General features: G+C 35.7%; 2 protein-coding genes across 3 annotated transcripts in view; both read right to left on the bottom strand.

Annotated features, from left to right (window-relative positions):
* Window positions 1-3,573: 3,573 nt before the first annotated feature.
* LOC21408217 (protein DETOXIFICATION 48) lies at window positions 3,574-8,265 on the bottom strand. Of its 2 annotated transcripts, XM_010106245.2 has the most exons (3): window positions 8,186-8,265; window positions 5,624-5,829; window positions 3,574-5,303 (listed from the first exon to the last, which is right to left on the bottom strand). In XM_010106245.2, the coding sequence occupies exons 2-3, from the start codon at window positions 5,801-5,803 to the stop codon at window positions 3,660-3,662; spliced, it is 1,824 nt and encodes a 607-aa protein (XP_010104547.2). In that variant the 5' UTR covers window positions 5,804-5,829; window positions 8,186-8,265; the 3' UTR covers window positions 3,574-3,659. The 2 variants fall into 2 exon arrangements, 1 of the variants encoding a protein (XP_010104547.2); XR_002902912.1 differs by lacking the exons at window positions 3,574-5,303; window positions 5,624-5,829 and adding an exon at window positions 7,949-8,027.
* Window positions 8,266-9,181: 916 nt separating this feature from the next.
* Window positions 9,182-13,067, bottom strand: part of LOC112093096 (sucrose transport protein SUC4-like) — a 6,727-nt gene continuing 2,841 nt past the window's right edge. Inside the window, exons 2-5 of the mRNA XM_024170895.1 lie at window positions 12,605-12,764; window positions 12,473-12,516; window positions 10,029-10,194; window positions 9,182-9,764 (exon numbers count right to left, since the gene is read on the bottom strand). Coding sequence (XP_024026663.1) covers window positions 10,036-10,194; window positions 12,473-12,516; window positions 12,605-12,764 — 363 coding nt within the window. The 3' untranslated portion in view covers window positions 9,182-9,764; window positions 10,029-10,035. The remainder of the gene's footprint in view (window positions 9,765-10,028; window positions 10,195-12,472; window positions 12,517-12,604; window positions 12,765-13,067) is intronic.

Below are 13,067 nucleotides of genomic sequence, written 5' to 3'. Positions count from 1 at the left end.
GAAGTGGCAGTCTTAAAAAGCAGTAGTAGTTAGGAAACCAACGAGCAACAAGAGATAAAATAAAAGAAAAGAACCACTTAAAACAATAAAATAAAAAGGATATGGCCTTATGCAATGCGAGTACTTAGAAACACCAATTCAAAGGGCCCCCAAAAATTGTCCCTTTTCCATGTGTGTTGTTGTGAGCACACGCGTAATAAGATTGTGTACCTTTTGTTTTTCCTTTCTTTTCTACGAATTACAGATCGATGAAGTAATTCTCAACAATTTCTGCTTCTTTCTTTTTAGCCTTTTATGACTTAATTAGGTCTTTTTCTCTCCCTTTTTTTAAATAATTTTTTGCTTATTCCAAAAAAGAAAATAAATTCTCAAAATTCCATCTTAATTTCATTAAAAGAAAAGCGAATTTTAATTCTAGATATTTACAGGTTGTTTAGTACATATACTCAAAACTCAAACTATAATTATGCTACAGTGTTTTATTCTCACAAAGAAGTTGAATAAAAAAAGTTATTGTCAATAGTTCTCTCACAAAAAATTTGAATTAAAATCCAAATCATATTTCAAATACACTTCGGACTCGTTTAGTTCGTTGATCTGAGTTGAGATGTGACTTTATATGAGAATTTTTTTTACTGTAGTAAAAAAGTTATATCATAGATGTGACTGTTTATGAGAGTTTTTTACTGTGACAAAACTCAAATCAATAAAATGAATATGATCTTCCCTTTATTTAATAAAGACATGATTTTTTTTAACCAACTAAATGAGAATGTTGATTGTTTTTTATGTTTTTTGTTTTTTTTTGGTGGGGTATTAGGTAGTGGGGAGGGTGGAGGGAGAAACTGCTTTTTGCAGGAGTACTGCTCCAATAATTTTTTGTCATCTGAGAAGCAGACAGAGGCAATAATAGCTGGATTTTGTTTCTTCAATTTGAAGCAGGGGACCCCTGCACCCTTCTCTCCACCTCCAAGGGCCCTCTCTTCTTGTTCTTCTTCAGTACATACTTCTCTACTTCCAATTATTGTCCTCTATATATATATATATATTTCCTTAAGGAGTTTCTCCCAGAAAACTAAAAAAAATAAGTATTAGTAGTCCTTTATTTTTCAACCATTAAATATGTATTATAAACTATATATTTTACATATTTTTTTAATTTAATGTGATTTTAACTAGATCTAACGATCAGAAACTGACACAATCGAAAGAAAAATGTATCAGAAAAAGTCCCTCGCTCTTAAGATCTTTCTCATTTTTCTTTTAATTAGTTCTTATTATGTATGTTGTTAGAATGGATGGCATACATAAATATTCACACTTGTTATATATATGTCTAACATAAGAAATTTGTAATTAATGTGAAATAAGTAAAAATTGAAGGACAAAGGTTAAAATTTAAATAATTATCATATTCATGCATGTAGTTATTTCGTGTTTTCAATAACTACTCCCACGTTTACTTTCACCATTTATGTGTTAAAAATTAATACAATAATTGTGTACTTTGGATAACATATTGTGTATAGTATAATTAGCTAAACTTTTCCAATGTTTCATAATAAAAGGACATTTTCGTCATGCATATGGTTTGTTTAAAATCTCTATTCATATCTCGAAAGAAAATAAAAATAAGCACATCAGTTCGTTCTGAACGTGTATATATAATATCAAAGTCACATATCATGACTTATGTTGAAGTAAAGATGCTGAAGTTAACATATAAGAAACAAAAATAACAATCATAATTGGTAGAATCTAACCAATGGGAGTAAGAAAACAACTAAATATAACACCTCATGACCTTCCAACAAAGTTTGACCGCCATACAGTTTTGACCCGTGTGCAATCTATCTTCCTATCTATATACTATAATATAATATAATCCAAATAGTCACACTACGTTACTATATTTTAAAAAAGAAAAAAATACAAAAATACAATTTAAAAGATGTCACCTTTATAATTATGCCAAATAATGGCATAAACTTAATGATCTATGCATGCCATTCAATTAAAATATCCCAATAGAATATTTTTCTTCCCCATAAAGATGGTTGAACATCTTCGGCGAGTATTATGATGGAATTTATTGATATTCTACAAGAATATATATATATATATTTTTAAATCTCAACAAAGATAACATAGATGTAAAGTATTGAATTTTGACGGTATACTATATAATTTTTTCTTTTAGAAAAAAAAACCTGAAAAGAAAATTTTCAGACTTATAAACGATTCTTGAGAAAAAATAAAAGGTGAAAACTAATATATATATATATATATATATATTCAATCAAATATATCAGTAGACCACCTTGTTGTCAAACCATTCACGCACCCAATAATCATTTGAGCTAGTTTTAAGTGGCAGTTATAATATATTTTATATGCATCAACTATGAGCAAGTCTAATCATAAAACAATTACATTAAACAAATATATTGTTCAATTTTCACTTTTATATGTTACATGCCCATTATGATTCTATCTAGACGAGATATGTATGTACACATCAAAAAGAGTTGTTAAGGATGATAATACGAGGTCAATGTTATATTCGTCACTAAAACGTGTGAAAGTAATATATTTTATATGTTATCCTGTTTTTTGTACTCTACCCATAATACTATTTCAAATGTCATATGTATTATTTTGTCCAGATTATTAAAAAAAACAATACAAAAGAACAATACTGTAATGATTAAATAAAAAAAGTTAATATAAATCAATAGTGATCAAAATGTTAAATTTAGCATTTGTTATATTTGTGGAAAATTTGCGTCCATGTAGCATTAGTTAAATTTAACATAAAAAATAGCATTACGTTAAAGAGTGATTTTTGACTCAAATGTTAAAGTTGATATTAGCACGCCAATTTAACATTACATTCAAGATGCTCTAACTTATGGATATCGAAGGGCAATGCATAATTAATAATATCTAAAAACGAAAAGGAACAAATTAACCACTTGTTAAAATATCGAGCGAAGAATAAAATGAAAGGTAGAGTATCCTGTACATTCACTTAAAGAGCGGACCTAGAGTGCGCAAGTGGTGAAAAATAAATTGTGGAAGTGGAGGTGGAATAATAAATAGCTTAGCATAGATATCATAGTAAATAAATTCAAGAAATAGAGATAGTATAATAAAATTTGGGTCGAGTTAATTATGGTGGCATAATGCTAATTTTTCCGTTTTAGGCAGTCAAGATTGTTGCCCAATTTAGAAGAATACGACAAGAAAAGGTCGGCAAAGATCCTTTCGGTCACGCCTCAAAACAACCGACAAACCTCCTCTTTCTCTTCCTCACACACGCGCGCCAACCAACACATGCGCATTAATATTATTATTATTTGACAAATAATATTACACAGCAAAAGTACCAGTATCATTATGGGGATAAGCAAATATAGTAAATATATTTATATTTTCCTCATTCTATTTTACAATAATGTTAATACACCAATACTCAAGAGAGAGAGAGAAAAAAAAAAGAGTAGAATTGAAGATGGAGAAGAGAGAGAAGAAAAAGAAAACAAATCAATCTTCACATTAATAATTGGTTATATTTGTCCTCAGCCACGTACGAGAGGCAAAAATGGGAGATCATCACGAGAATAATTAATTATATATATATATATATATATTCCGATTTAATGCTTATCACTGCTACTGCTACGTGTGTGATCATCTGCAGCAGATATGAGAGGCTCAGTTTCTTGCGTTGATGAATCCGACTTGATCACAATCTCTTCAAGTTCTAGATGATCACAACCACCACCACCACCATTAATCGCCTTAATCTTGTTATTGCCTTCCTTAATCACATGCTTAATCGGCAATAAGGTTGGAGGATTAACAATATTCTTGTTGTTGTTAGTAGTAGCATTATTAATATTATTGTTATCATTATTAGTTTTGTTATTAAGAGTAGTAGCGGTAGTAGTAGTATTATTATTCTGTGTGAGGTCTCTTGCTCTCTGGACTTGAACCATCCAATCGGTGGTGGAGAGGACGTAAACCATGAGCAAAGCGCAGGTTCCTTGAGCCGCAAGCAATCCAAGCCAAAGCCCAGAAAACCCCAACTTTGCCACAAACCCCATTAATATGGCCACAGGCATTCCCACCAAGTAAAACGACCCCAAATTTATGTTGGCTCCAATTGTAGGCCTAGCGCTCCCTCTTAGTACCCCGCACCCGGTCGTCTGCGGGCAGTTTCCGAGCTCGCAAAGCCCCACGATCGGCAGCGCCACCGCGGTCAGCTCCAGCACTTCCGCGTCGTTGGTGAAGAGCCTTCCCCATATATGTCGCATCGAGGTGGTGAATACCATAGCCAGAAGGCCCAACCCTGCCGCGCAGGCCAGGGAGACGATCATCGACACCCTGGCCTTGGCGGGACGGTTGGCGCCGAGCTCGTTCCCGACCCGAGCGGAGACCCCGAGGCTCAACGACGACGGGAAAACGTACACCAACGACGTCGTTTGGATCAGAATCCCCATGGATGCCACGGTCGCCTTGGGATTCGCAAGAAGTCCGCAAAGCATTATCATCAGCTCGTACCACCACCACTCCAGGCATACGGATATGCAATTGGGAACGGCCAAAGAGAGTAAAGAAGACCAACCTTTGAGACAGTCCGTACTAGGGGAAACCCATGAATCCGTATAAACACCGGAGAAGTAGACAAACGCCAACAGAAACAATAATAGGTTTAGGTTTGTCCAGACCATGGCTATGGCGACACCAGAAATGCCCATTTTGAGTTTGACGACCAAGAGGAAATTCAACGGCACGTGGAGAAGGACTGAGACGGCGGAGCAGTAAGTCAACGGCAATGTGATGCTCTGAGTCCGGAGGTAAATTCTCAGAGGGTGAAGAAGGGAGAGGAGAAAGAGGTCGGGGATTGAGAAGAGGATGAAAGTGTGAGCCATAGAAGAGATCTCCTGGTCTTGGCCACACCATAAGAGGATGGTCTTCATGTTGAGCCACATGAAGGAGATGGGGACGGAGATGGAGAGGAGGAGGAGGACTGTTCTCTGGAGAGTTAGGCCTAGAAGCTTCCGTTGCTTGGCTCCGAAGGCTTGGCCGCAGATGGGTTCCATTCCCATGGCGAGGCCGGAGATTACGGAGTAGCCGGTGATGTTCGCGAACCCGATCGAGAGGGACCCGCCGGCGAGTTCGAGCTCGCCGAGGTAGCCGAGGAAGAGCATGGAGATCATGGCGCGGGAATAGAGGAGAAGCCCGGTTATCGCCGTCGGGCCGGAGATCTTTGCTATGGCCTTGATTTCTTCCACGGCCTGAAAAATATATGATGGGAGGTCATGAACGCGAAGAAAAAAAATAAGGAAAAAAAAAAACTTAAGGCTTGAAAAGTTAATAAGCCGTTTGTCTCACGAGTTTAATTGGAAAATTTGAACAGAGATTAAAAAGTACTGTAGTAAAGAAAGTTTGACCTAAGTTTAATGTTTAGTACTGCTCATGAGTTAGCTATAGTAGTGCTTGGTTGGTTGGTTTATCATGTTGGTCATGGGAAATGGTTAAGTGGGTCATTATGTTTTTATATAATATATATATATATATATGTATAGATATAATATGAGTACATTTATTTATTTACCTCGGAAGGGGTTGGCCATCTGTGAAGTTCGTCTTGATCAATATCACCAACACGGGGATGGAGATTGTTGTTGTTGTCATCATCGTCGTCGTTTATAGTTTTGTTGGGATTATTCATGAAAAGGGTTTTCTTGGAACAGAGGAATGAGGATATTGGAGATGAGGGTTTCGGGTTACACATAGCTTTTTGTTGAGCTTTTCAAGTTTCTGGGTAAAAAAGAAGGTTAGAGATAAAGAGAAACAGAAAGAAAGGGGGATCTATATATAATGAGGATATGTGAAGTAAAGAGTACTCTTGACTTTTTTTTTTTTTTGGGGGTCTTAGTGCTTTGTTTTGGTGCTCTACATATTAACGAGGGTGAAGAGCTACAAGGGTTTTTATATATACATGCTTGAGTTGGGTCCTACTTTCTGTGCCCTTTAAACGTGTCAAAATCTCAAAGAGAAGTTACTTATGGAAAAGCGTCTTCAAAAAAATTCTTTTGAACAATCCAACCCATCAAAAGAGTTTTTTTTTTTTTTGAGTTTGGGGGGCTGACACTCCCATCTCTCTCTTTTTTTTTTGCTCTTTTCTTTCTCGGTCGTCTTTTTCTTTCATGTCCAAAAGTTCATACGCTTTGGGTGGAACTTAGTAGTGCCCTAAAAGAAAGAGAGAAGAAAGTGATCTATAAGTGAGAGGAGAGTACAGCTAGATAGGTGATTGATGCTGAGCATATTAATTTTTAACCGCCACTCTTCAGACAATACACACATCTTAGTTAGTTCCAAATGATCACAAAATTCTGGTCCTTGTTTTGGCATTTTCTGAGTCGTGGTTTATTACCTTTGTTTATGTTACTTTTATCTTTTTCTGTAGATCATAAACCCAGGTAGTACTGGATAATGTTTTTCCTTCGTCCTTTTGTGCTTGCTTGCTTCCCATTTCTTTTCAATTTCACCCAACTTATCTAATAAAATTGAAAAAGAAAAAGTTTATCTCGGGAAGCCAAGTGGAAGTAGCTAGTTAAGTGTGTGTATATATATATATATATATAGTACTATTTACTAAAATCTTTTATTCCCTCATTTCTTTCTCTCTCTTCTGTAGTTGTAGCGACATGACAAGGACAATATGATAAGTTGGGTTGGGTATATATCTTTCGATGGATAATATTTTTGTGGGCAGAGAGGAAAATGTGTGTTTGCATGTTCTAAGGCAGCCATGCATGTTCCGTTTTTACACAACCCATGTGATAAAACCCATGCCCCAAACCCAAAACCATCCAAGTGCTCGTCTCCAGCCAAATTTCATTTCCTTATACAAACACCTCTGACTGCATTACTTATTATTGTTCAACTAATTGAGAGGGTGACAAAAAACTTTTTCTCGTGTAAATGGCCCCACATAATCTTGTTTCGCTAAAAGACGACGAGATAAAAGTACCAAGAGCAGGTTTTGGAATTCTGATAAATGATACAATACTATTGATTGTAGGATAAAATATGTTCGGATGTATGTATATGTCTTGTGGTGGAGTTTCTTTTTCGATCCACTGAAGTTGGCTTTGTGTGGAGTTTTTTTTTATTTTTTTATTTTTTTATTTTTTTGCTACTCAGCTTTGTGTGGAGTTTGTTTCCCTAGAAAGTGGAACAGAGATGGGTAAAGATTTTGTTAAAGATCCTGACCCCCAATATGAAATCACGATCAGTAGTAATGTGGCTATTTGATTTAAGTTTTTAAGTTTAGGCCCATTTAATTAGCTCCTAATGACCAAGAAAACTACTTCACTGGTGTGTGTTTGAGTTACATTGAAAAAAAGTGTCAAATCTTTTTGTGTGTGTGTGTTTTCCTTTTATGCAAGATTATCATGATCATGGGTATTGTAGGTAAGTGAATTTGTATGATGAATTATGGGACCACAAGGGTGGGATTTTAATGGAGATGACAGTAAATGGATGTATTGAGAAGAGGCAGATGGAAGAAAGGGAACACTGAGAGAAAGAGAGAGAGAGAGAGAGAGTCCGTGAAGACAATTACGTGCTCCAATTGCATCCAATTGATTTGTATCCCTTTTCACACAACAGATATGACTCTGTCTCTCTGCAGGAGAGAGAGCTTTGGCCCTGTCTGTTGGGCAAACAGAAACCCAGCCCCACCATTACCAGCTGAAACTAGCAGAACAACAGTTCAAAGAAAACTTTTTCTTTTCTTTTTTTCTTTATCTGTTTTGTTTTGTTATGTCTATTCAACAACTTCAAGAAAATCACAGTTTTCACTTTGTTTCATTTCTGTATGAGATTTTTTTTTCCTTTAAATGCAAAAACCATCACCCCCAATGACTGATGACCCTCCATTCTTTTCTTTTCACTCCCACAAATCCCACCTCCAATGTCAGATTTTCATGTGTCCGAAGCTCAATAAGTTGCTGTAGATTGAGAGCTATGTGTCAAAAGAAACATTACCAGTGGACAAAAATCATGGACTTAAATGAAAAGAAAAGAATAGAGAAAAATGGAAAAGATAATTGGAGAACCGCCCAGCTTTAAGAATTTTAGCATCTAAAAACTTGTAAGTGGGGCTCACCGAATGTAGATCCCACCAGCTTAGTAGGAATTGACGAGTAGTAGCATCACATCCACGGAGGGGAAATGCATGCACTTTCATTCGTATGTGATTTTCTTCTCATCAATCAGAAAGAAAAACCATTTCATAAACCAAGTTGTTGTGATGGTGGAGAGCAGACAGAATTTTTCCTTGGCATCACACAACAAACAGACTATTATGATATATATATATATATATGTGTGTGTGTGTGTTAAGATATACAAATACCAATGCAAGTTTTGGGAAAAAGGATTTTGCAATGACATGACGTGCTGGAAGGAACTTGACATTAATAAAGATTATATTCCAATCTAGACACTCGAACAAATTCACTAGATTCTACAAATCTCACCCACGCCTTTTCCTTTCCTGAAAAAGGCTGATGCCTCGTCTCAGCACTACTCATCGCCTGCAGTGACACCCATTTCTTCTTCACAATAACACACTAGAGACTTCCAACTTAGCAGGCACTAACATTGCCAAATGTACGCTTGGCTTTTTTTTTTTTTTTTTTTTTTCATGGAAAATACCACACAATCTCCACAAGCCTTTCTCTCTATTTCTAGTATATTGTCAATTCATGTAGGAAAAATCTTACCGCTGTCTAGCTATCAAACCACAATAAATTCTAAATAATCATGAAATGTGAGTTATTATTTGTCAACTTCTTTTTTGTATTGTTTTTTCAATATTTTGGGGTGTTTGAATTCTGCCACGTCTTTTCTCAACTTTGAAACAGTAATGACTTAAAGCAAAGGTACCCAAGGGACAGATATCTTTTTAAATGCTCTCTCAGGCCTCGATAGCACGCATTTGCATGAGAGCATTGAAAGCAAAACAGACTTTCATAGATACTGATAAGTGCAATAAACGCAAGAATTTATTCCAATGTTCAGATGCAAGCAAGACAAGAAAAATTTTAAAAGAAAAAAGTAATGAAGAAGCGAACTATCATAAAGGAAAAACTCAGCTCGTAATAATACTCAAAGTTTTCAAAAAGATAATATCAGAGCATAAAGGGACATGTCTCTGTCAAGGTTTCAATCAGTACAATTCACATATTCACTGTTGGCCACCAAGCACATTTCACTACATTCATTCATACAACAATTTCATGCACGAAATACATGAGATTCCCATACATCATGATTGAACACCTACAGCACAATCTATTTTGCCGTAAAAGATTAAAAAATAATAATAATATTTTCTTTTTCAATGGGGAATAATTTCCAAACGCAGCAACTTATCTTGGTTGGTAGGGAAGTAGTCTCGAGAGTAATTTTGGAATCTACAGATGTGGCTGCACCTACTATTCCATGGCAATATCCAAAAAACGCAACATTTCAAGCGGGCAGGACTGATTTTTATTTGGAAATTCTGCACTAATTGTAGATTACTTTTTTCACCACAGCATTTGGTGACAGCCACTACTTCAATACACCCACCTTGCAAGGTAACGCTGTGCAAAAAAGTCGGCTTTATGACTAATTTGTCCTCTCAATCTCTACAACCGTTGAGTGCCCACCAATGTCCCTTGTAGATGGAAGCAGAATGCCTAAACAAAAAAAAAAAAGATGCCTAAACAAAATTATGATCTCAACACAAGGGCCAATTAAGTTTTCAATGCAAAAAAAAAAAAAAAAAAAAGGTGCTCCAACGCTCCAAATACAAAATTTAAAAAAAAAAATTGTGAATGCTACAAATTCCAATCTCAACAGGTAAGTGACTCAAGTGACTAATAAACGTGTCTTCCCGGCTATTGACAAATCTTAAGTTAACACTTTACTATACAGAGAAGTCCGCGAATACAACATAATACCTCATCCTCATGTCACAGGCCTGGGCTTCGGAGGACCAGATCGAGGAATAGCCAAGATGGCTACAAGTCCACTGGCAAAGGCTGCAGCTGCTGCCACAGCAAAGGCAGGAGAGTTTCCACCACCAAATAGTTGATCCCATGGTCCACTACCAAGAGACACCACTACCTGTTCTCAAGAACCAAACATTCATGATTCAAATCACTTAGAAAGAAGAAACAAAATCACATCATTTAAGCAATTTTCACCCGAACATATCTGCTTCTTAAAGATGTGCTATGACCAGAGATCACTCTGGAATGAGACACTAGCTAAGAAAAGATTGATAAGAGAAATAAATCACATGGTTTTTTCTTATCACCAGTGGAACCACCTCTCACTTAGACAAATTGTGTTAGAACTTTTATCAATATATCCATCTTTTAAGAGATTAATGGCGACACAAAATTGTAACTCTTTAATGCGTATAACCTTAGTGTCAGGTTCATGTGCACTGCCACAAATGAGCAAGCATGTTACAATGCTCAATACACATCCCAGGCCATTGATTTATGGGGAAAGGTTTTTCACTTTCCATTGTGTCACATTTAAATTGCTTTCAAAACAGGCTCTTAAACAGAAACCTATAATGTCTTCAGCACAAAGCAATAGCACAATTGAATGGGTTACTTTTTAAAAGGATTTATGAGAGAGAGAGAGAGAGAAGCAAAAGAGATAAAGACAATCAAAGGGTCCTACTTTCCCCAAGTTCAAAGAACATGTCTGGCATTCCATTGTCGAACCCATAACCCAATAAAAATTCAATACTGCTTCATTCTTCAGGGGTAAATACTGGAGCAGATGGGAAAGGACACTTTAAATTCATATCATCAATTCGTGAAAAGTTGTACATCACAACATATCATGTCATGAGTTCCTTTTAATTTTGCGCTAATAGTCATGAGTTTCTCTTTTAATAATACAGGGATTACCCTCTCCTTTGAAGCCTTAACAACAAACGAGACTAGTTGTCAAGAAGAGTGGATCTGGCTTTCCCTTTTTAAATAGATCTAATTTTGAAAAGATAATTCAAAACAAAATCCCTAAAAAAAAAAAAAAAAAAAAAAAAAAAAAAAAAAAAAAAAAAAAAGGTTACATAAAATGGAAACAACCCAAATGTAGAAGTATAAAAAAAAATTGAGGAAGATACATGAAAACTATAATCCACCCCTTCATATCCCAAAGTTTTCACATTGTTAATTAGTCAGGCCTCCATATATTCATCTCTGGATTTGGGAATCAAAGTATATTTCTTACAAAATTATGTTTCTGCAAATACATGGATATATCCCACTGGAACTTTATTCATATATTAGTCCAATCAAGAGTGTATTTACAAAATATGAAACTGATTTATTCATGAAAAGTGAACACAAACAACTTGAGAATGATATTATACATTATATAATATTATATAATATAATATGTAATATGACATTGGTAGCAGTTAACAAAAGATCCACGTAGTGGAAATAGGATTTCAATCAAAAAGCAATAAAAGTTTTGGGTAAAGTAAGATAGATAGAGAGAGAGAGAGAGAGAGAGAGAGAGAGAGAGCAGGTTATACAAAGCTGGATTCATACTTCTCCAGTACTCAAGGATATAGTGCATTAAGGATTTGGGCAAAGATGCTTCACTAACATGCAAAGCTAAATATGTACATACACAGGGACTGATGCACATGCAACACTAGTGCTCAGACAAAGTAACGTGAGTAAGAAAATACAGGTTCTCAGCACAAAATAATATTTAGAACAAATATGATTTTTTTTATGCTGATCAACTTCAAACACGTAACCCAAACAAGCAAAAAGAAAAAAGAAATTGAAAACCTCAAATGCATTTTCAAGCGTAAGTTTCTTTTTTTTTTATATATATACATAATTTGGAATTTCTTAGCCTGATCAACCCAAACATAGAGAGTAAACTTGAAGAAATTTCATATATTTTTGGTTTTTCAAATAATCAACCAGAACCTCCTAAACCTGTGGCCTTATAGCATATGGACACCTCTCCTTCTCCCGAAAGCTAAACCTAAGGCTAGATCTTTTCTGGCTGGGAACTTATGCGCCTAGGGCTATTCTAGCATTGTGTGAAAGTAACAAATTATGAAGAAGTTATCTTCAAAACATCATAAGATAACACAAACAAGACAGAATAACCATGAGTGAACTCAAAGTCAGGCACTTCTTTCTTAGAACCAAGGGTCAAACTCAACAGAAAGGTTCCGATCAGAAATATTGCATTTAATCATCCTATCCTAAAGTACTCTCTCATGATCTATAAATGAGAAAACCCCCAGTTTTACAAATACAGAATAAAAGGTGTGGTTGTATGCCACGACAGTCAAATGCATCAATCCCACTGTGCAGTGTTCCAAAACAAACAAATAATATAGCAAAGATACCTGTGGGATCACTATTGCCAGATTCAGGACGCCCATTGACAGCCCTGCAAAAAGTAAATGTTAGTGTAACAAGTTCTGCAACAAAAATCTCTGAGGAAAAGTTTTGCACCCATAACATTAGGAAATTCCCACCTTGGCCAAGACCCAAAGCCTCAATACGTGCAGATACCAAGGCATATGGAACACTATACGTGATCTGCAACAAAATATTCCAATCATGTAAGTTAAGTGCATAAACTGAAATCTTGCACAAAGTAACACCCTTATTTGCTATCCAACCTAACGTGCAAATCTTTTGAAGAAAAATTCTCAATCGGAAATGCCAACGCAACTTTTTCACAAGTTCAGTAGAGTAAAAGTAAGTTTTACGAATCCATAAGAAGACTGAAATTTTGGAGTAAATAACTGAGACAAATTCATCTATTAACAGCAGTAAAAAGGAAAGGGTTCTCTCCTTCTCCTGAGGTAGCCCAGTTCCTCCTCATTTCTCTCCCACCCTTCAAGGAAATGAAGTTGACCAAAATCTTAACACTCTAGCTCTACGAAAACCAACCTAAAGGGAAAATCCTCAAGTTAGAGGTAAACTGTTTGGGGG

This window comes from Morus notabilis, unplaced genomic scaffold, assembly GCF_000414095.1.
Source record: "Morus notabilis unplaced genomic scaffold, ASM41409v2 Scaffold485, whole genome shotgun sequence".
NCBI classification, from domain to species: domain Eukaryota; kingdom Viridiplantae; phylum Streptophyta; class Magnoliopsida; order Rosales; family Moraceae; genus Morus; species Morus notabilis.
The sequence above is the reverse complement of the archived record's forward strand: the minus strand, read 5'-3'. Positions and strand labels throughout refer to the sequence as shown.

Bases quoted from the DNA above. Each gene is read 5' to 3' on its own strand.
- LOC21408217 (XM_010106245.2), bottom strand. From the start codon at position 5,803: ATGTGTAACCCGAAACCCTCATCTCCAATATCCTCATTCCTCTGTTCC. The intron at 5,304-5,623 runs GTAAATAAATAA...TATATTTTTCAG, and splicing joins GATGGCCAACCCCTTCCGAG to GCCGTGGAAGAAATCAAGGC.